Below are 23,489 nucleotides of genomic sequence, written 5' to 3'. Positions count from 1 at the left end.
CACTTTATTTTTATCTTATGTTGGATTACTCTACCTAAGAACGAAGACAATCTGAAGCAGTAAGTATCAGACAGCCCTCTGAACCTAAGCACCTTTCTACCATACTTGTTATTATGAAGGTAGCTCTAAGGATGAGACAGATACATTTATTAACTTATCAGGTAAGTGGTTTTTAAGCTTTGTAAAATTATAGAACTCTTTCTTTCAACATGTTAAAATCAAAAGAGAATGAACCCCATTAACTTGATTTAAGAAATCCCATAAACTTGGTTTAATGAACAAGGAGGAAGGGAGAGGAAAGTAAGGCTTTGCTTTCACCCTGGGTGCTTTAAATTAATAACAAGTATAAATGATTAGAAGTTAAGTTCAAAATACCTGCATTTCCAAGTATATCTACATAGAGTTGTGCTTAAGTCGTATTTGCTGTTAAGTACAATGCATGTGAAAAATTTATTTTAAGTAATTATTTTGAAAAGAATGAAGCTATTTAATATGTTCAAATAGAAAGTATATACTTATGGATTAAAATTTTCATATATGATGAATGACAGTTGCAACTTATTCTTTAAAAAGCTAGAAAAACCATTTTCTAGTTACTGTAACTACATTAGGCAGCAATATACACATGGCATACAGTAAGACTCTCATTAGATTCAATATCTATCATTGTCCAAACACAATTCAGTTTGTCACCCTTTCTTAAGACAGAAAGAGTAGAAAGGTAATTCAAGAACAAAAAGGAGATAAACGCAAGAAAAAAAATTTAAAAAGTGGCATATTTAGAATGAAGAAAAATTAGAATTGACAATGATTTTCTCAAACTATAAGGGAGCAACTGTCCCTTTTCTGTACCAAAGACAGAACTGCAGGAAGTGAACACAAATTGAACTGAGTGGTTTAGATAACTCTTAAAGAAGAACATGTCATAATGAAAATAGAAGGTGAACTCTGGAGCAAGCTTCCAACAGTAGCTCTGAATTTTTGTGGGGGGTGTGGAGGGAGTCATAGTTTTTGGCTGCATTTGTTTGTTTGAAAAGGTAAAATACACATTTTTTTTTATGACTTAGCCATAGGCCCTTTAAGGCTGAATTTAATCGCATGTTCAAGTTATATGTAGCTTCATAATCCAATAATAACAGACTATCGTATACATTCTTACATTATTAGATGATCATATATTCAGTATTATAAAATATGTATTGCTTCTGTGGAGGTTTCATATGATACACAAGTAACAGATAAGCAAATACTGTACCCGAGAGTGTACGGAAAGCTCTTCTATCTATTAAGTTTGCTGAAAATAAAAGGTTTAGAAGTCTTTTAACTACTTGCTAGAATATGAAAAACTTCTCTATGTAGTTAAAAAATAATTATCAAAAATCGACTAGTACTTTATAGTGGAAGCTTCATACTTGTTTTCCTAATTAGCTCACGATTTTTGTTCACATTAATCAAACAGAAATGTTTCCAATGAGAGCTGATGATAAATGCTAACAACTGCAACATGAAGGCCAAAAACTTCAGCAGAAGGGAAAAGGAAGCTTAACCTCACAACACACACTTGTTTCTGACATGTTTTCATGGCTCCACTTTCCCTCCTTTATATTAGTGGTTCCCTACTCTGTGGTTTTTGTTTTGTTTGCCTCCAAACAATTTACCTGCAGAAGTTCCCTTTTTAACATTCATTTCTAATTGAGGATCAGTCACTGTTTGGAATCACATGTTTTCCAGAAGTATTTTTTTAACTGATTTTTGTAGTTGAACGCATTGATAGGTAGCTACCTGTTACAAATATAAAAAGTCAATAATGAACCTCTGAAATAGAGGTTGAATTTTACACATATTCAGGGCTAGGGAAAAGTTAATTCAAACTCCCTTTATTCCACAGATACCGTCAAGTAGGAGGTCATGGACTGAGTCATCATTTTCCCACTGATTGAACTGCCACCTTCATCATACATTTCATCCTCAAATATACTTTAATTTTTAATTTTTAATTTTTTTGAGACAGAGTTTTGCTTTTGTTGCCCAGGCTGGAGTGCAATGGCGCAATCTTGGCTCACTGCAACCTCTGCCTCCTGGGTTCAAGCGATTCTCCTGCCTCAGCCTCCCGAGTAGCTGGGATTACAGGCATGTGCCACCACGCCCGGCTAATTATGTATTTTTAGTAGAGATGGGATTCCTCCATGTTGGTCAGGCTGGTCTCAGACTCCCGACCTCAGGTAATCTACCCCACATTAGCCTCCCAAAGTGCTGGGATTACAGGCGTGAGCCACTGTGCCCCACCTATCCTTAAATATACTTGGGTCTGTTTCTGAATTCCCAATTCTGTATCATTGGGTTTACTTGTAGATCACAGTTTTAATTACTATAAAAAGTTTACAGTACATTTTGTGATTTGGCGAGGCAAATCCTGACTTAGTTCTTAGTATTTCAAAATAATCATGATTTATTTTATAAGCTATACACTTTGGCCTGGGCACAGTGACTCATCCTTATAATCCCAGGGCTTTTGGAGGCTGTGGTAGGAGGATGGTTTGAGACCAGGAGTTCAAGATCAGCCTGGGCAACATAGTGAGACCCCACCTCTACAAAAAATAAAAAAATTAGCTGGGTGAGGTGGTGCATGCCTGTAGCACTAGCTACTCAGGAGGCCGAGGTGGGAGTATCACTTGAAGCCAGAAGTTTGAGGTTACAGTGAGCTAAGATTGTGCTACTGTACTCCAGCCTGGGTGACAGAGTGAGATCCTGCTTAAAAACAAACAAACAAACAAACAAACAAATATATATTTTGCATTTCTCATTGGTGAAGTATCTATATGAATGCATTAATCATTAATAAAAGATTAATGTAAATAAGTTCTAAAGACATTTACACAGGAAATAGGGACTTCATTTTTCAAAATCAATATAATTGCTGACTTAAAGATTTAACTGGGATATTCAGATTAATAACATAAAAAACCTTATGCTCACTATTTTCATAGAAGGATGAATAAAAACACCAGACATTATTTTAAGAAGTATTAAGCCTCTTATCCATATATTAACAATATCAAATTTATCTATAATATCCAGAGTTGAACTGAGTTTCTAAGATTAACTCCTGCTCTACTACTGTATAAATATATGAAAACTGTAATTAGAACAAGCATCTTTTAGAGGCCAGAGATAAAAACCACAACTAAAAAATAAGGAAAAACTTTAAAGTTTCAAACATTAGCCACCTCTATCATTTCCAGAGAAGAAAGTAACTTCCTTCAGGATATCTACTTGACCAAAGGCTGCTACAGTTCTTTAGCATTTGAGAGTTCTAGAGGTGAAGGTGACCACTAGTCCCTCCCCTTCTCAACTAGCATCAATGAGATTGCCCAAAGAGTAGAAAATCAATCCTATCAGAGTCCAGGAAGTCCTAGGGGAGGAATCAGCTTTTAAATTTTTCTAAGAAACTCATTATAAGGTAGCTAATATTTTGTGGTAACAGCAAATTTCTGTATCTATTTCTAAAGAGACAATTTAAACTAGAAAAGATTGGGTGCACAAGTCCTAATCAATAGGTTGGTTCAATAAAGGAATTAAAAATATTCAAATTATAAAAATGTAAATTTGGGGAAATAAATTGATTTGGTGGAAAATGAACAAGAGAATAGACTAATACAATTTATAAAAACACCATCTTTTAATGAAATAGAAAAATCCAATTCATTGATATCAGCCAAATAGATGTTTACTTCACTTGGTTAACACTTGCCTTCATCTTTCTTTCCGTGTACAATTCAAACATCACTTTATTCATAAGACTTCAATTCAATGTTAAGACTTCAACTCACAACCAGTTAAATTTTAGAAACAAGGTATTTAGGTTTACCAATACGCTATTATCCTTTTAGACACTAGATGGCACTGGATAGTAAACAAATTTAGATCTATGTAGATGGCCGTTAAGTAAATAGCTCCCACATTTACCTGGACCTTGATATATGGATGACTAACTTTGTTTGCATAATTCTTAAAAATAAATCTGCTGAAGTTCACTGTGCGCTTGAAAAAGGCAAACAATTACTATAAACTACCAGCTCTGAATATGAAGAATGCAATATTTCCGGTGAATGTTAATGCATACATACTGAAGCTAAAACTTAAGATTCTTCTGCTCTTCCATTTTTCTCAATTGTATCCCAAGTACAAAACTGAAATGTGTTCTTCCCAGTATGTGGGTAATAAAAATCAAGTGACAAAAGGGCAGGCGGAAGCTATGTTCTTAAAAGAAGTATTGTGTTAGGGTGGAAAGAGCATAGCTTCTCTTGGTAGAAAGCACAGTAACTTTGGAATGGGAGCCTAGCCTTTAGTTTTTGACTAGCTGTGTGAACTCGGACAATCATTACCCACAAAAGAGACCTTGGCCACCTCATCCCTAAAATGAAAAGATTAAATTAAAAAATTTGGAAGTGTCTCTTTTAGCTTTAGCATTCTATGAATCTAAGACTACTAGATTCATTTAGTTGCTCATGTTTATAAATAAAAATAACAAACAACTGCTTAACTTCTCAAACCTGTAAATTGTGGAAAGATTATTTTTAAAATAACATATATATATATATAAAACTATCAATAAATTTACTTTTGAATTAAAAATTTTAAGGTATAAAGTACATAAGGTTTTCAGCTTTCACAAACAACTCTGATAGATAATAGTGGAAAAACTATGAAGATAATATTATCAGGTATGTTATACATGTAACTAAGCATAGCCATACAAACAATAAAAGTTGAATTAAGCAAAATTCAGTCATGAAAAAATTATTTTTTTCCCAAAAAAAAATCTCAAGAGCACTTTGTCTATAGCAGACATTGCTATGTGTCAGGATACAACATACCCTGCTTTCTTTGTTAACTCCAGATTTCTCAGAAATTCCTTCTTCTGCCCAAAAGACATCCTTTATTTTCCCTCTCATCTACTAAGTGAGAGGTCTCAAATCCTCACTCAAATATTGTCTCCTCAGCATCCAACCTGTTTTTATGTGCTGCAGCCCCATCACATAGCCCTTGAGCTCCTCTGTTAGCACATAAAAATCATGTGCTGTAACTAGCTGTTGATTTTTCTATCTCCCCTACTGCTTGTACATTCTTTGATGTCAGAAATAATTTTTGCTTTTCTTTGCTCAGCAATGTAGCACAGTTTTTTGGTACGTAGCAGATGTTTTAAACGGTTTGTTAAACAAACAGCATTTATGGTGTAACATTTAACTAATGGAGGGTAAATGGTAAATAAAGGTTTAGAAAGTTTAAGAATCTTTCTAAACCATTGGCAAGGACTTCATGTCTAAAACACCAAAAGCAATGGCAACAAAAGCCAAAATTGACAAATGGGATCTAATTAAACTAAAGAGCTTCTGCACAGCAAAAGAAACTACCATCAGAGTGAACAGGCAACCTACAGAATGGGAGAACATTTTTGCAATCTACTCATCTGACAAAGGGCTAATATCTAGAACCTATAAAGAACTCAATCAAATTTACAAGAAAAAAACAAACAACCCCATTAAAAAGTGGGCAAAGGATATGAACAGACACTTCTCAAAAGAAGACGTTTATACAGCCAACAGACACATGAAAAAATGCTCATCATCACTGGCCATCAGAGAAATGCAAATCAAAACCACAATGAGATACCATCTCATACCAGTTAGAATGGTAATCATTAAAACGTCAGGAAACAACAGGTGCTGGAGAGGATGTGGAGAAATAGGAACACTTTTACACTGTTGGTGGGACTGCACACTAATTCAACCATTGTAGAAAATAGTGTGGCGATTCCTCAAGGATCTAGAACTAGAAATACCATTTGACCCAGCCATCCCATTACTGGGGATATACCCAAAGGATTATAAGTCATGCTGCTATAAAGACACATGCACACGTATGTTTATTGCGGCACTATTCACAATAGCAAAGACTTGGAATCAACCCAAATGTCCATCAGTGACAGACTGGATTAAGAAAATGTGGCACATATACACCATGGAATACTATGTAGCCATAAAAAAGGATGGCTTTGTGTCCTTTGTAGGGACATGGATGCAGCTGGAAACCATCATTCTCAGCAAACTATCGCAAGAACAGAAAACCAAATACCGCATGTTCTCACTCATAGGTGGGAAATGAACAATGAGATCACTTGGACACAGGAAGGGGAGCATCACACACCGGGTCCTATTGTGGGGTGGGGGTGGGGGTGGGGATAGCATTAGGAGACATACCTAATGTAAATGACGAGTTGATGGGTACAGCACACCAACATGGCACATGTACACATATGTAACAAACCTGCACGTTGTGCACATGTACCCTAGAACTTAAAGTATAATTTTAAAAAATGATAATAAAAAAATTTTTTTTTAAATCTTGCCAAGTCACACAATTATTAATTACACAATTATTAAGTGGTGAAACAGAACTCACACAATCTAACTCCAGAATCAAAATTATTTCAATGCTAAACTACTTACTGGGAAATTTTCCTTTTTCCCTCAAGTTCTGAAAAGGTATAAGGAGCACAGGAATTCTCCTTCTTAAAGGGCTGCCCCAGTAGCAAATGAACAATGTAGGTACAGGAGCCCAGGCTGGGCTTATCACTGTCTCCCCGGGTTTAACGTGGTGCCTGGTGATGACTGGTGCTCAAAAACAGTCACTTGAATCAATGCCCTACTGGTTTGTAGAAAGGTAATATTTCAACAGTGTCTTCAATTTCCTCCTTGGCTACTGGACTAATACATTTTCGATTATCATTTGTATTAAATAGGATAATTTATATTTTCCTTGAAAACTGTTCTTTCTAATCTAGGTTTTCACATTTGTTAGTAAAAATAATCCCTCATAATGTCTCATTTTCATTATATCTATTGTTTTACTTGTTTTTAAATTATTGAACATACATAATTATGTTTCTCTTTTTTTTTGTCAGTTTAGTAAATGGTTTGTGTTTTAGTCTGTTCTCACACTGCTAGAAAAGAAGTACCTGAGACTGGGTAATGTATGAAAGAGGTTTATTGACTCACAGTTCCACAGGCTTAACAGGAAGCATGACTGTGAGGCCTCAGGAAACTTACAATCATGGTGGAAGGGAAAAGGGAAACAAGGAACTTCTTCACATGGTGGCAGGAAGGTGCACTTCACATGGAGTGCAAGTGGGGAAGTGCCACACACTCTTTTTTTTTTTTGAGATGGAGTCTGACTCTGTCGCTCAGGCTGGAGTGCAGTGGCGAGATCTCGGCTCACTGTAAGCTCTGCCTCCCGGGTTCACGCCATTCTCCCTACTCAGCCTCTGGAGTAGATGGGACTACAGGTATCCGCCACCAGGCCCAGCTAATTTTTCTATTTTTAGTAGAGATGGGGTTTCACCATGTTAGCCAGGATGGTCTCAATCTCCTGACCTTGTGATCCACCCGCCTCAGCCTCCCAAAGTGCTGGGATTATAGGCGTGAGCCACCACACCCCGCCCGCCACACACTTTTTAAACCATCAGACCTCGTGAGAACACATTCACTACCATGAGAAAAGCAAGGAGAAATCCGCCCTCATGATCCAATGTGGCAACTACAATTTGACATGAGATTTTGGTGGGGAAACAGAGTCAAACCATATAATTCTACCTCTGGCCCCTCCCAAATATCATGTCCTTCTCACATTTCAAGACCAATCAGGTCTTTCCCATAGTCCTTCAAAGTCCTAATTCACTCCAGCATTAACCTGAAAGTCCAAGTGTAGGCCAGGCATGGTGGCTCACGCTTGTAATGGGGAGGCTGAGGCGGGTGGATCACCTGAGGTCACCTGAGGTCAGGGGTTTGAGATCAGCCTGGCCAACATGGCAATACCCCATCTCTACTAAAAATACAGAAAAATAACTAGTCGAACACGGTGATATGTACGTGTAGTCTCAGCTACTCAGGAGGCTGAGACAGGAGAATCGCTTAAACCCAGGAGGTAGAGGTTGCAGTGAGCCGAGACCATACCACTGCGCTCCAGCCTGGGTGACAGAGCAAGGCTCTGTCTCAAAAACAAAAAACAAAAATAAATGTCCATGTCTAAAGTCTCATCTGAGACGATGCAAGGCCCTTCCACCTGTGAGCCCGTAAAATCACAAACGAGTTAGTTACTTCCAAGATACAACGGGGGTACAGGTATTGGATAAATGCTCCCATTCCAAAAGGAAGAAACTTGCCCAAACAAAGGCGGTACAGACACCGTACAAGTCCAGAACCCAGTAAGACAGTCATTAAATATTAAGGCCCCAAAATAATCTCCTTTGACTCCACGTCTCACATCCAGTGCATGCTGATGTAAGGGGTGGGCTCCCAAGTCCACAACCACAGCTTTGTCCCTGTGGTTCTGCAGGGTATGGCCCCTGCGGCTGCTTTCATGGGCTGGCATTCAGTGCCTGCTGCTAATCCAGGCACATGGTAGAAGCTGTTGGTGGATCTACTGTTCTAAGATCTGGAGGACAGTGGCCCTCTTCTCACAGCTCCACTAGACATTACCCCAGAGGGGACCCTGTGTGGGGAACTCAATCCCACATTTCTCCTCTGCACTACACTAGGAGAGGTTCTCCATGAGGGCTCTGCCCCTGCAGCAGAATTCTGCCTGGATATCCAGGCATTTCTATCATCCTCTGAAATCTGGGTGGAGGCTCCCAAACTCTTGCCTTCTATGTACCACAGCTAGAGCTGAAGTGAATGGGCACAGGCTGCCATGTTTGGAGTAGCCGGTCCTTGGGCTTGGTCCATGAAACCATTTTTCCTAGGCCTCTGGACCTGTGATGGGGGTGCTGCTGTGAAGATCTCTGAAATGTCCTGGAGACATTTTCTCCATTGTCTTGGTGATTAATATTTGGCTCCTCTTATGCAAATTTCTGCAGCCAGTGGCTTGAATTTCTCCACAGAAAATGAGTTTTTTCCTTTCTACAACATGGTCAGGCTACAAATATTCTAAACTTTATGTTCTGCTTCCCTTTTAAACACAAAACCCTCTCTTTGTGAACACATATGACTATGCATGGCTAGGAGCAGCCAGGCCTCATCTCCATCTGAGACCACCTCAGCCTGGACTTCACTATCCACATCACTGTCAGCATTTTGCTCACAACCATTCAACAAGTCTCTGGGAAGTTTCAAACTTTCCCTCATCTTCCTGTCTTCTTCTGAGCCCTCCAATTTCCTTTGCTTTTAGCCATTATAGGAGTCCTATGAAGAATTCTTAGACAGAAATTAAATACATTAAAGTTAGGGTCTAGCCCAGGAAAGAAAAGGAACCCCAAGTTGGTAAATCCTAACCTAATATACTGAGTTTAATATGTGTATTAGTTGGATAAATAATAATGGTATTGATAACGTCTTCTAACTTGTTTTCTTGATATCTCAATAACTAAAAATACTACTGCTTTTCTGTCCATTTTCTCCATTTTGCTTCAGAAACTTCAACGCACCAGAATAAAAGACAGTTTTGTTTTTTAACCTGATCCAATTTTTTCTCTTTTAACAGTTGGATCTTCTTTATAAGTAATTTTGTTATAATCACATAATGATTTCCATAACAGTATTTTATGTTTTAATTTTAGTGCTTTTTAGTATTTAAGTTTTGTTTTTTTCTGCTAAATGTTCTATGTGAAAAAAAACACAGAATGTTTTTTCCTCCTTGCTTATATGAATGTGCATTTTTAAATTCTATTAGAACTTCTGACATATTTAAATGTTATTTAAGTTATATTTCTCATTACATCACTTTCAGAAATTTATTTCTACTGACTGAGAAGAAAATACTTTAATAAGTGTAAAAACTGTATAATTCTTTCTTTTTTTTAACCCTTAGTATTTGTTGATATGGACAGAAAATTTTCTCGGTCTATTTGGGTTTTATTATAATTTTGTCACTAAAGTATATAATTTTTGCTGTGAAATTGAGTTATTTAAGAAATACTTTCTTGCTATGATTCCAAATCGAGACAATTCTTTAAAGATTGATAATTATCTTTATCAATATTAGCCACCACACCTGGCTAATTTTTTGTATTTTTAGTGGAGACGGGGTTTCGCCGTGTTAGCCAGGATGGTCTCGATCTCCTGACCTCGTGGATCCACCCACCTCAGCCTCCCAAAGTGCTGGGATTACAGGTGTGAGCCACCGTACCCGCCCGTAATACAGTATGTTTATTTCAGAAACATGATGATAAATTTCAGTACTTATTTGGTAAGTGTCATAATCATCTGTAGAGTTGGCAAGTGATGTACCTTTTGTACCTTTCAGGTGCAAAAGACGAAATACAAAAATATATACATGTATCTGCTTACCTAGGCAAAAGATGTTTTATTTAATTTAATATGGTTAGTTATATTTCAGAAGTATATCTTCTATTGCCAGCAATACAGCAGATTAGATCATTTGGCTGACACTTTTGAAAAAACAATTTCAAATTTATTTAAAGGCTGCATAAAATATATTTTACTCATCTTTTATATTGCTTTGTTGGGTGAGAAGAATGGAAGGAATCCACAGAAATCTAAAAGGAAGTAAATAAAGGAACTGTGGGAGTTGACCAGATCCCAAAGCTGGCTTTCTCTTCAGAGAATTAACTAATGACTGAATAGACTGATCTTCTCCCAGGAAAGCCACATGGAGAGTGGAAGACAGGAGAGAAAAGCTGAGGCCTTTCTGTGAGGGAAGTCTAAGTCAAGACCCCTTGAGAGGGTCAGGACAGGCAACAGGCCACACATTCATCTTCGGTTGAAGGACAAATACACTTACCCCAGCAAAGAGGCTGCAAGGAAACCAGATTATTTTGAAATTAGTACTGGAGGGAAAATAACAATCTCCTCTGAGAAGTCACAACTGTGCATCATGTGGATTTGACTCTTGAAGCCATACTACTTTGTAGTCTGAAAATTCATCTCAGCCAGATAATTTAGCTTAAAATGGTTTTGGACTGGTAATACCTTAAGTGACTAGCAGAAACAAATGCCTGTCTATCTCCAAGAAAGGAACTGGAAAGGCACCTCTAACAAGCCTTGAGAGTATCCATTTAAGAGCCCCATGAAAGAATAGAATTCACAGTTACAGAGAGAGAGAGAGAGGGAAAGAGAGAAAGGAAAAATAAAAAGAAAACCATAAAACACATAAGCAAAAAAGTCACCATCTGTCAGAGTTGGACGAAACAAACCCAAGAAACTGCAAATTCAAAAGAACATAGAAGAAGTATAATTAATGTATTTCAAGAAATAAGAGACAAGTTTGAAAATATGTACAGGAAATAAAAACTATAATGAAAACCAAAATAAATTGAAAAACAGTATCTTTATTTTAGTCAATATTCAGAGAGATAATTTATCAACCTGAACTCTATCTACCAAAGATATATTCCAGGAAAGTGGGTGAAATAAAGACAAATTCACACAAACACAAACTGAGAGTGCTTTGCATCAGCAAACTCTCGCTGAGGGAAACTCTAGAGGAAGTATTTCAGATGGAAGAAAAGTGATCCCAAATGGGACGACTCGAGATACAAGAAGAAATGAAGAACAAAGACAGTGGTAATCATGTAGATACATCTAAAGAAACACTTGAGTGAACTTAAGATTTCTCAGCCCATGTCTTCTTCCTACCCACAGAAATCCCTGGGTTAAGGAAATAACAAGGGCTTAGCTATCTAGGTGGAATGCATAAAGGGCAAAACAGAGTGAGCAAAACACAGTAATTATCCCCAAGAATGATCCTCCCAGGCAGATAAGGTACCTGTCTTCATAAAGCTGATATTCTAGCAAGAAAGCCAGATAAACAAACAACCACTCAAATCACAGATAAACATGTAATCACAGACTCAGCTATGTTCTATGAAGAAGACATACATAACACTGAGAAAGCAAAAACAGTGTACAGTGGGATCCGACTTGGGAAGCTGAGAGACAGCTGCAATTTCACTATGTACCCTGCTGTTCACAGGGATCTTAAGTTGAAGAAGAGACTCAGTCCCTGAGATGCAGGAAAGAAAGAAGGAACAGGGAATCAGTGCCCCTAGAGAGAAGCATGCCCAGTGAATGGACTGGCCTTAGGAGTTTAGAATAAGGAGCCAGAATAAAACTGAGAGGATATTGTACCAGTCCTTTAAGTTACTAAAGTAAAAGATAAGTAAAGATGAAATAATTCAAATTGATACATAAAATTACAATTTAGATATTGTAGATAGAAAACCTTTTTGCTGAATCATAAGAGGAAACTACTTCATTGAGACCAATGTATAGAGAAGTCTGCAAATAAAGCAAAAAAAAACTATTTTTTTTAAGCCAAGTGATTAAGAATATGGGTTTTGTAACCTAAATCCAAGCCCTGCAAAGTCAGCATTTTGGGCTCCCATCCACTGCAGCCACAGGGTGCCTGCTGCCTGCACCTCTCAGTCTCTGCCCACAGCTGTCTCTGTTCTCTTTCCACAGGGCAAGAGAGCATCCTGTAGAGGCAGCCTCAACTTCAGGGTTGTTACCACTTTCGTTCAGGTTAACGGCTAGAATTGCTGAGTCCAAGATACAGGTTTTAGCAAAGAATCTGCCGGGGCCCTCATGGGCCACATGTCCACCCAGATCTGAACTAGACACCCGAGGGTAAGGGGCTGGATGTGAGCACGGCTGTGTGGCCACACGGGGGACTGCTGGAGGCGGCTCAGAAGGAGTAATGCAACGTGGACCACAATAGACTGCATTCCACACATACCAGCCAGTTAAAAAATAATGGCAAACTGCAAAATATTTTTCTAAAAGAAATTACTAACTTTTAATAAAAACTTGGACATTTTAAAAATAATTTTTAATGCACAGAAAAAAAGTAATATCCATTTGTTCTTTTAGTAGCTTAGCCATTTTAGAATACTACCAGTGTCTGAAATATAGTTTATTTAGAAGTGGTAGTAGTATCTGAATAATGCAAATTAATAAACATTCTTATCTGTTTCTATGAAAGGCACAAGGAGAGGGGCTTGGGAAATACAAGAATGAACAAGAAAATATCTTTGCCCTAAATAAGCCTTTGTAACAAGCGTAATTTATTACAATACAAGGGAAAACAACGGCCATGGAAACGCATAAGATAAGCTGTAAGTTAATTAAATCAGCCAATAAATATTTCTGTGCAACTATTTTCACACTCTGCAAAACTGTTATATTTAAGAGTCCTACTAAAAATCTCAGAATGCTTTTGTCTCTATTCCTAGTAACACTGTATATAATGTAAATAATTTTATACATCTTTTGATTACTCAAGAATACATGTAGCATATTGCAAAAATACATTCCAAATCTCAGACAGCAATGCCTAACACATAAGAAATGTGAAGCAAAAATGTGTCAAAGAAATTTATGAGGGAATTTATACATTAAAGTTACGAATATTCGTATTATTGGCTCAAATTATGCTAAAATACATATACTTTTTAATACTGTACCAAAAATCAAATGCCAGTAATTGAACATCTTGAAATAGTTTTGGAAGTGCCTATGTATGTTGCATTTTACGGTGGGCTGTGCTCCAGGTTAGTTAGACCAGAAACGCAGGATCCGCGCTGCCGACAGAAGACTGGAACAGCCAGAGCTGAGAATCCCCATTCCTTGACTGGCCTGAGCCTACTACAGTAAGGCAGCTTAGGGATCTAGACTCAGAGCCCTAGGACTACACCCTAGGAGTTTTAGAGTCATGTGCAAAAACTTTACAAATCACCAAGAAAATGTTCAACTTTCTGTAGATCGTGTGTAAAGAGGGTACAGGAATTCCCCTACAACATCCAAGCTCACAGTGCCAAATAACTTTTATACAAAACACTAAATCTAGAAACACCATTTATAACCGAGGGTACCACAAACCAAAGGAAACACACACACACACACACACAAGATTTTATGCCTAAATGTTGCCATGTCAATAAAATTCTTGCTGGTAACAACCAAATATAGAAACTAAAACCAAAATGAATTTAAATGAAAAATACTTAATCATGAAATATCTGTTGTTTATAACTTTTTTAAAGGAGCTTATGATATTTTCTTATCTAGAACACCAAAATCTAAATTTAGATACTTACATTATTGCACTCTCCAAGGAAATATAATGCAAATCCATCAGCTTTTGTGGCTGCCAAAGTAATAAGAAAAGGAAGAAACTGAGCTCAGTGGGAGAATCGAACATGTATGCATTCTCTACGGTGAGCGGCAGATGTGAGTCTTTCAAACTGACTTGTTAACAGAATCAATGGTCATGCAGTACATGGAACAAAATCATTTATGGCCTTACTCAATAGCATAATGAAAATATCCTCTACATTTTTCATCAGTGAGTATAAAATTTAAGATACGATATCCTCAAATGCATATAGCAGTCAATGTACTACATAGTAACATATTTGTTGAACTGTAAGTATTCAGAATCATTTAATATTTTTTAAATTTGAGAACTGTGCTTAAATTTTAAAGTTTCTAAAATACCACAAGTGACATTTATAATATTAATTAACCAAAATTAATTAAGTATCAACCTAAAAAGCCGATGTATTCATCTACAATTGTCACTGAAGCAAACATAATTTAACTTACCTAAAATTGTTTCAGGGCCATCTGAAGGCAACTATAGCAGTTAACAGTGTAAGTCGTGGAGGGACTGCCTCAATTTAAACCCCTACTTAACTCCTTTTTACCTGTATGACTTTGGGTAAGATGTTTAACCTCTCTGTTCTATAGCTTCCTCATCAGTAAAATAACTCCTTTGTACCTGTGTCACTTTGGGTAAGATGTTTAACCTCTCTGTTAAACATCTTAAAATAGTGGTAATAATAAAAGCTTCCTCATCAGCAAAATAGTGGTAATAATAAAAACAACCTCACGAGACCATAATAAAAATAAGTCAGTTAATGCATACAATACGCATAGACAGGTGCCTAGCATATACTTAAATATATAATAAATGTGATCACTATAGTTGGTCTCATTAATATTTTTATTTTCAAATTAAAAAACAAAAGAAAAATGAAAGATCCAATTGTCATAGTGGGTATCCTTCTGAAAAACGTGTCCTAAAAACAAGTGCATCCTTCTAAAATAGTACTTTTCTGACATAACTTTCCCCATTCTATTCACAACATAACCCATTTCTTAAATGGTATATAAAATTGTCATTTACCCAAATATATTTAAAATGCTTATTCTCTCTTTAAAATTAATACATTTTATAAAGATGTGATTTAATTCAATGAAACCATGCTTTCCAAAGGAAACTAGGTGTGACTTAGAAGGCATAGTATATTACATGTATGTATCAGGCAGATACTTATTTGGGATTAGATAATTTAGAAAGTTTTAGGTTTGACTCACTCTGGTAGTTTCATAATAAAATATTTTCACTTCAAATTTAGTCCAGAAATAGAAGTAAATATAAATGACTTTCATCTGCCTCTTAGTAAGCAAAATTTTTTTACTGCTTTTTGTAAAAGAATCTTTGCCCAATTTTCCTAAGAGGAACACAAAATGCTTCTTACCTATTTTGATGATGCTGCTCAGTTCATAGAGGAGTAGCTGGTTGTCTCCTCCTGTGTCCAACCGTTGTTCTATATAGCTGTTTAGTTCATATACAACTCCCTGCATATTCGTATCTTGGTACTTTGGATTAAAAATAACAAAAATAAAAACAGAGTTTAAATTAAATATAATAAAAATTCCTTAGTCTGTAAAACATACTATTAATATATGTGACTTAATACACTAAGCTATTCATTGTGTTTTTATAGCACGATTTAAATATTATAATCTATTTTATTAAAAAAAGTAGATTGAAAATTAAAATTGCTATGACTATTTATTTATTTTGAGACAGGGTCTATCTCTGTTACCCAGGCTGGAATGCAGTGGCACTATCTCAGCTCACTGCAACCTCCACCTCCCAAGCAGCTGGGAATACAGGCACACACCACCACACCATGCCTGGCTAATTTTTGTATTTTTTGCAGATACAGGCTTTCACCATGTTACCCAGCCTAGTCTCGTACTCCTGAGATCAAGTGATCCCTCTGCCTCAGCCTCTCAAAGTGCTGGGATGTACAGGCATAAGTCACTGCGCCTGGATATTTAGAATTATCCATAGACTGCATCTATGCAGCCTATTTGTATTAAAACAGCGCTGTTACAAAGTTTAACTTTGTTTCTGAAGTTTTATATATATGAGGCAACTGGATTAGTAAAAATAATATCATAGAAGAGCTTGCTGAGTGCACCTCTGTAAGATGTTAGAAAAGTCTGCTGCAGTTGCTGCACTGGGTGAAACAAGTGTCCCGCGTGCCACTCTAATTTTCCATTCCTTTCCATCTATACGGCTCCACCTTGGTCTGCTCTCATCCCTGCCACCATAGCAAGAGTTAGACGCTTGCACTGCAGCCACTGTCCCCACAGCAGCAGCCCCACAGCATGTCCACAGCACAAGGCTTCATCATGGCACCAGTGACAACAGCAGGTGGACAGGGAGATATCAACCCCCACCCTGCTCTAGTTCAAGCTACGCTGTGTATTCTCTAGAGGAATAAAAAAGTCCTCCAACGAATCTCCCTGCTCCCAAACTTGTCTTACTAAACCTAGTCTCAAGACAACAGGTACTGTAAACTTGAAATATAAAATTCTGTCTCTCCCTGGCTTAAAACACTCCTGGGGCTTCCTACTGCACTTGGAATAATAGACAAAAACGCCTCACATGGAAACACGCCACATGCTGCAAAGCATGGTTACTATCCAGCTCAGAACTTCATTTCACACCCCATTCCCTCTCCCCTCACTGTCCCAACCTGGCCATCTTTCTGCTTCTTGATCATTCAGATAACTTCCACTTCTAAAGGTCTATGACTTGCTGTTTTTCTGGAGCACTATACTCAATAAATACCTGTTGAATGAACAAATAAGTAACCAACCAGTCAATGACTGGACAAATACCACTGAACACCCAGACAATGCACTAGAGCAGGCTCTCTTCTAGTTATCAGAGACCCTACAACAGTGAAACAATTACATCTATCGTCTTCAATAAGCTCACATTCTAGTTGGAAGGGAATCAATACGTAAATATGGCAGGATTTTATATGCGAGCACCAGCTTGGGTTCAGTGTGCTAGCGCTAGGTTGGCTGAAATCTGTTCCCAAAAGTGGCCGATGCTCCACGAAGTTGAAACCTCAGAACTTCCCTGGTATGTATTCAAAGGCTTAGCAAGACTGGAATGCTGGATTTGCCTGATGATAGGAGACCAGTTTGGCAATCCCCTGGCTATGTCCTAGGGATGCCCCCCTTCACCAAGGCCATGAGAAATACGTTTACAGGGGGAGCCCTGGAATAAGTGAATATACACCTGGCTCTGGTGTGGGCCAGGAATTAATGTGAGAACTGCTGCCATATGGCTATGTTCCTTGAATTCACCCAGAAGATGGGATACTGATGTGGCAGAGGACAAGTGGGAGCACTTCACATCCAGAGACAAGGTGGGTATTGTCAGCATCAACAGAAGCAAAGCTGCGGAGGAATTTGGTCACAGAAATATTCAGCACAGCTGCTGGATCCCAGGTGCTACAGTTTGAACATTTCCTCCAAAGTTCACGTTTTGGGAACTTCATCCTCAACGCAACAGTGTTGAGTGGCGGGCCCTTTAAAAGGCACAGCCTTGTGAATGGAATCATGATATTTGTGAATGGAATCATGGTATTTGTGAATGGAATCATGGTGTTTGTGAATGGGATCATGGTGTTTGTGAATGGAATCATGGTGTTTGTGAATGGAATCATGGTGTTTGTGAATGGAATCATGATGTTTGTGAATGGAATCATGATGTGATTGGGACAGTGAATGAGTTATCATGGGAGCAGGATCCTGATAAAAGGTAACTCTGGTCCTCTTCCCTTCTCTCTCTTGTACACTCTCTCTTGCTCTTGTCCTTTCTGCCATGAGATGACACAGCAGTAAGGCCCTCACCAAATGAAGGCCCCTCAACCCAGGACTTCCCAGCCTCCCAAACTGTAAGAAATAAATTTCTGTTCTGTATGAGTTACCTAGTCTCAGATACTCTATTACAGCAGCACAAAATGGACTAAAACAGAAAACTGGCACCAACAAGTGGGGCTGTGGCAACAACAAATATCTAACAATGTGGAAGCAGCTTTGGAACTGGGAAATGAGTAGAGGCCAGAAGAACTTGGAGGAAATGGCTGTAAAGAGCCTAGACTGCAATAAAGGAAGCATTAAGGGAAATTCTGGTGAGGGCTTAGAAAAAAAACAACAGCTGCAGGGAGGGCTTTAACTTTCTTAGGAATTACTTAAGTGGTCACAATCAGAAAGCTGACAGAAACATGGACAACAAAGGCTATTCTGATGAGGTACTGGATGGAAATGAACAAGATGCTGGCAACTGGAGTAAAAGCCATCCTAACGAAGTCACAAAGAACTTGACTGATCTGTAGCCATGTCCCAGGGCTATATAGAAAGCAGAACTTAAGGGCAATGAACTCAAGTATCTGAGTGCCATTCATCAAGACAACGGGAGAAAGGCCGTAAAGCTGCTTCAGAGATCTTGGAGGTCATCCCTCCCATCACAGGCTCAGAGCAGGGCCTTGGGGGCAAAGTTTCCAGAAAGGTGTCCATGGAACCTCAGCTTTTGCTGCCCAGGCAACCTAGAACTCTACTCCCTGCATTCCTTTATAGTGTGAGCCCCGGCCACGGCTCAAGTGAGTTCAAGTGCAGCTCCTGCCACACCTCCAGAGGGCACAAACAGGAAGTCACCGTGGTATCCACATAGCACTAACTGCGAACTTGCCGGCTGCATGAGCTGTGGTGCCACAGCAGCCTCTACCTAGATTTCACAGGATGTAGCAGACAGCCTGGGGCCCACGGACAAACTTGTTGCAGCAGTGGAGCCCCACAGAGAGCCCCCAGTAGGCCAATGGCTAGCGGAGCCCTGAGAGCGAGGCCATCTCAGAGATTCCAAAATGTAGAGCTCTCAATGCAACTCCACGATTCTGAAGCAGCTCAGGCATGAGAGACGTCAACCTGTGAGAGCTGAAGTGTGGGCTGGCCCCAGCAAAGGCATAGGGGCAAGGATACTCAAGGCCTTGCGGAGCCTAATCCCCACTCCAGTGTGCCCAGAATGGGAGGAATGGAGTCAAAGAAGATTATTATTCTGCAGCTTTAAAACTTAATGTTGTTTTCTCTGTTGAGTTTTGGACTTTTGGGACCCGTTACCCCTCTTCTTGTCTACTTCTCCTTTTTGGAACGGGAGTATCAATCCTATGCCTATTCGACCATTGAATTTGGAAGTAGATGACTTGTTTTGATTTCACAGGCTCAAAGCTGGAGAAGGTTTGTTTCAGGACGAATTGTTCCTTGAGTCTCACTCATACCGGATTTAGACGAGACTCTGGACTGATGCTGTACAAGTTAAGAACTCTGAGGCCATTGGGATGTAATGAATGCATACTACATGTTAAAAGGACATGAATTTTGGTGGCCAGGGGTGGAGTGCTATGGTTTAAATGTATCTCCCAAAGTTTGTGTTAAATAATCCCCAAGGCAACAGTATGGAGAGGTGGAACCTTAAGAGGTGATTAGGACATGATGGCCCTGTCTTCATAAACAGATTAATACCATGACTGGGGGAGTGAGTTAGTTATCTCAGCAGTGGGTTTCTGAACAAAAGGATGAGTTTGGCCACCTTCCTCTCTCTCTAAAGCGTGATCTCTTGCCCTTCCACCTTCTGCCATGGGATGATGCAGCAGGAAGGTCCTTGCCAGATGCAGGCACCTTGACCTTGGGCTTCTCTGTCTCCAGAACTGTAAGAAATAAATTTATTTTATTTATAAATTTCCTAGTCTGTAGTATTCTGGTATAGCAACACAAAACAAAGACAACAGTGTCCCTGGAACTGAATAGGGCAGCCTATTGATACATATTTTTTCATTTGTTTAAACAGAAATGTTATGGCTTAAATGAACAAAAATCTGACTTGATGACCACAGAGAAAGTCAGAATACTTCACTGAATTCCCGGACATGAGCCAATTTGCAGGCCCAGAACTCCTTAAATAAGGAAAGAGAAAGCAAGTTCCCCTTGAAGAAGAATCCTACTATGCTGCCAAAAATGTATAGCATAGATCTTCCGCCTACCTTTCCCAAAGAGGTCTGCAGCCATTTACCTGGGTGACTGAATATTATGGGGGCACGCAGAATTACTAGACTTGGGGAACCACTGGACATCAGCTCTACCCTGACATTGATTCTTTATGATTATTATTATTTTGAGACAGGGTCTAGCTCTGTTGCCCAGGCTGGAATGCAATGCAGTACTAATTATTAAGAGACCCAAACTCCACTGAGGTGTACCAATCAAAAGGGGCTCATGGAGATCAAGTAATCAGTGAAGTTTTAGCTCAAGGTTTATCTCAAAAATGAGCCACAATGGGTTCTCGAACACACCCTCTGGTGACTGCAGTTTGGGAATACACTTCTGGAACAGACATACTCAGCAGGAGACAGAACTCCACACGGAAGGATCCCCCATGCAGCAAGGGACTGAAGAAGTGACACTTGCAGAAATCTGAGGGAAGAGCTTCCCAAGTAAAGAGAACAGGATAAATCAATTAATTACTATGACCCAAAGCGGCAAAATAGAAACCTGCCAAGCAATTCTTAAGCTGCATTTCAAACTCCAAAAACTACTAACTGCTACTATTAGGCTTTTACCTGTGGTAGCCACTCCCTGTTCTCTTCCCAAGCATTGAGAGCCTTGGCTGCGGAAGAGGCTCTCTCAGGTCTGTGTATTCCCTTCTCACATCTGCTGCCTTCCTGGGCGGTGCCTAACATTTCTGAGGGCTGGTTCCCCCTTCCTTTAGCCTTGTGGGTCCTACTTGCTTCGCTGCACACTTGACTATGGTAAGTCATTGGTCTCCAACTCAGTTTTGTGACTTTTTGTTGCTAAAGTGTAATCTTAACAGCCAACACTTCTCAGTTATTTTCTAGCTCCAAATTTTTGTCCAAGTCTTGCTCTTACCCAGGTACCTGTTGATAGGTATTTACATAATTATAGAATTTACATAAAAATCAGGAACACCTGAAATTCTAATGACTCTAAAATATGACAACGTTGTTTGAGGTCACCAAAACTTACGTTATTTTCTTTATCATCTGTAAGCAGATCCTATTCGAGCTATTTCAAGTGCTGAATAATTCCAGATAAAATATTCTACTCTATCACACCCTCTCTTCCTTACTTATTCCACTTATTCCAACCACTAGTTCTGTATTTTCTTTATCCCATAGTCTTTAAAAGGAGCTTCTATGAGAATGAAACTAGCCTAAAAGAAAGCTGAGCCAAACGATAGTGAGAGACCTAAGTTATAATGATAGACTTTGAACACCTAGATCCAGCCACGCAAAAGCTTCATGTTTAAAAATCACTAGATATTTCTTTTAAGTAAACCAATACATTCTCTGAATTCTTCATTTTTCACGTGGAAGAAAGGAGCATTAGCCAGCTTAAGGGGAGTTTTTAGTCATTCAGTACCTACATAAATGATACACGGCTGACTCCTTCCTCTTAGCATAGAATTCTGAGAACAGGCTCTTTAATAATGACCTATGTGCAGGGCTGAGATCAATAACCAGCTGTTCTCCAATTCTTTTGGGCAGGAAATGGGTTGTTACAAACAAGTGAGAATAAGAAGACATTCTGGGAATTGGACAGTTTATCATGAGATTTCATTTCACATCTCTGGGCTTTAGTTTTCTCATTTGTCTAATGAGAAGGCTGAATTATACTGTCTGTAAAATACTTTCCCTTTCCAACACTAACTTTCTAAGATAAGCTATGACCTAGGTTTTAAATTTTTTTCTTGTTTATATTAAGCTTCAAATTCTAATATTTAATCTAATAGAGTATGTTAGCACATCCTGTTTCCTTTTGTTTCTCATTATAACTGCAAACATAACAGCAAAATGTTTTTACTGTAATTACTATTTTATATTGACATATTAACTCAGATATTAAAGGTCTATCTACATAGTTAACAAATCACTCAAACCATAATATACTGTAAAATATAAAATTACATGCAAATGTACAAGAATAAGCAAAATTGTTATTTGGCTGTTCACCTTGTGGTCATTCTATTATTTATCAGGACTGTTAGGAAAGGCAAAGCTGAGGAGACAAATTACGTCAACGTCAAATCACATACTTCTAAGACACTTCTATGGAAACCCCATGATAAAGGAATCAATCTCTATTAGATTGAGTAAACATGAATTCTATGGCTTGACTAATAACAATCACAATAAGCATACTAATAAAGATGTTAAGAACTTGTATTTTTACAGCATTTTTAACTTCATAAAGTCCTTTCATGCCTTTCCTAAGAGACCCTACAACAAGTTTATACTGGGCATCACTGCAGCATTCATAATGCGAGACGAGTCAAAATTCCAAAGTAGAGTAAGTTGGGAGCTACACAATTTCCGAATCAAATTGGACACCACCATCTTCATATTCTGTTTCATGCTGATCTCATGCAGTACTTGTGTTTTATTTGAGCAACCACCAAAAACACAGTTTCACAAAGATAAGACCTTAAGGAAAGAACTGTAGTGATCTAATATTAAAACTGAACTATGTCAAGCTATCATTGAAAATGAACTACATCAGGTTCTGTCCAACATATGCCACTGTGTTTCCCATGACATTTTAATATATCCTGAATGTTATCCTTGCATATTTGCTGTGGTGCCTCGGGGTATTTGGAACACAGTTTGGGAACCAGGGGAAAGCCACTCTCTTGTCTAGGGGGAAACAATATTTTACAGAATAAAATGGTAATGAACAAATCAGTGTTAATCATTGGTTCAGAAAGAAAGTAAAAGCTGGTTTAACCAGGAGGACAAATGTTCCCATGCCTGCTAAAATGAATTAGCTATGTAAACATATGTTAGACAGCCACTTAGCCAAAAAAGTTTGGAGGCAATTCAGTAATCACATGGAAACTGTGACCCCTGTTAGTCCCGAGGGTCTGTGATTCTATGAGGTGGCAACAACATATCTTGAAGGCCAACAATAAACAAGAAGTCATAATGAGACAAACGTTAAATTGGATTAATATTTAACAGCATAAAAAGGAGCCCTTCAGTTTCCAATATAAACTTCAATGCTGGAAAAATATCTTCTTCTCATCATTCTTTATACTATCCCTTTGTTTCTTTTTATATTGTTTATAATGTTTTATTTTGACATCATTTCGATCTTACAGAAAACTGCAAGAATAATACAAGAAACACCTTGTACATCTTTTACCCAGAACTGTAGACTGTATCTCTGTCTCCCCCTTAAAATTCCTGTGCTGAAATCTTAACCTCCACTGTGATGCAATCAGGAGGTGGGAGCTTCAGGGGAGGGATTAGGTCA

The 23,489-nt window shown here is 38.3% G+C and overlaps 1 protein-coding gene across 2 annotated transcripts in view; it reads right to left on the bottom strand.

The window, feature by feature from the left end:
- PDE10A (phosphodiesterase 10A) overlaps positions 1–23,489 on the bottom strand; it is a 347,007-nt gene that overhangs the window by 103,948 nt on the left and 219,570 nt on the right. For both annotated transcript variants that reach the window (XM_033234261.1, XM_033234262.1), the window contains exons 4-5: positions 15,557–15,677; positions 14,111–14,160 (exon numbers count right to left, since the gene is read on the bottom strand). In XM_033234261.1, coding sequence (XP_033090152.1) covers positions 14,111–14,160; positions 15,557–15,677 — 171 coding nt within the window. The remainder of the gene's footprint in view (positions 1–14,110; positions 14,161–15,556; positions 15,678–23,489) is intronic.

Source organism: Trachypithecus francoisi, unplaced genomic scaffold (assembly GCF_009764315.1).
Source record: "Trachypithecus francoisi isolate TF-2019V2 unplaced genomic scaffold, Tfra_2.0 Lachesis_group15, whole genome shotgun sequence".
Classification (NCBI taxonomy): domain Eukaryota; kingdom Metazoa; phylum Chordata; class Mammalia; order Primates; family Cercopithecidae; genus Trachypithecus; species Trachypithecus francoisi.
Note: the sequence above shows the minus strand (reverse complement) of the source record. Positions and strands in the feature narration are given on the sequence as shown.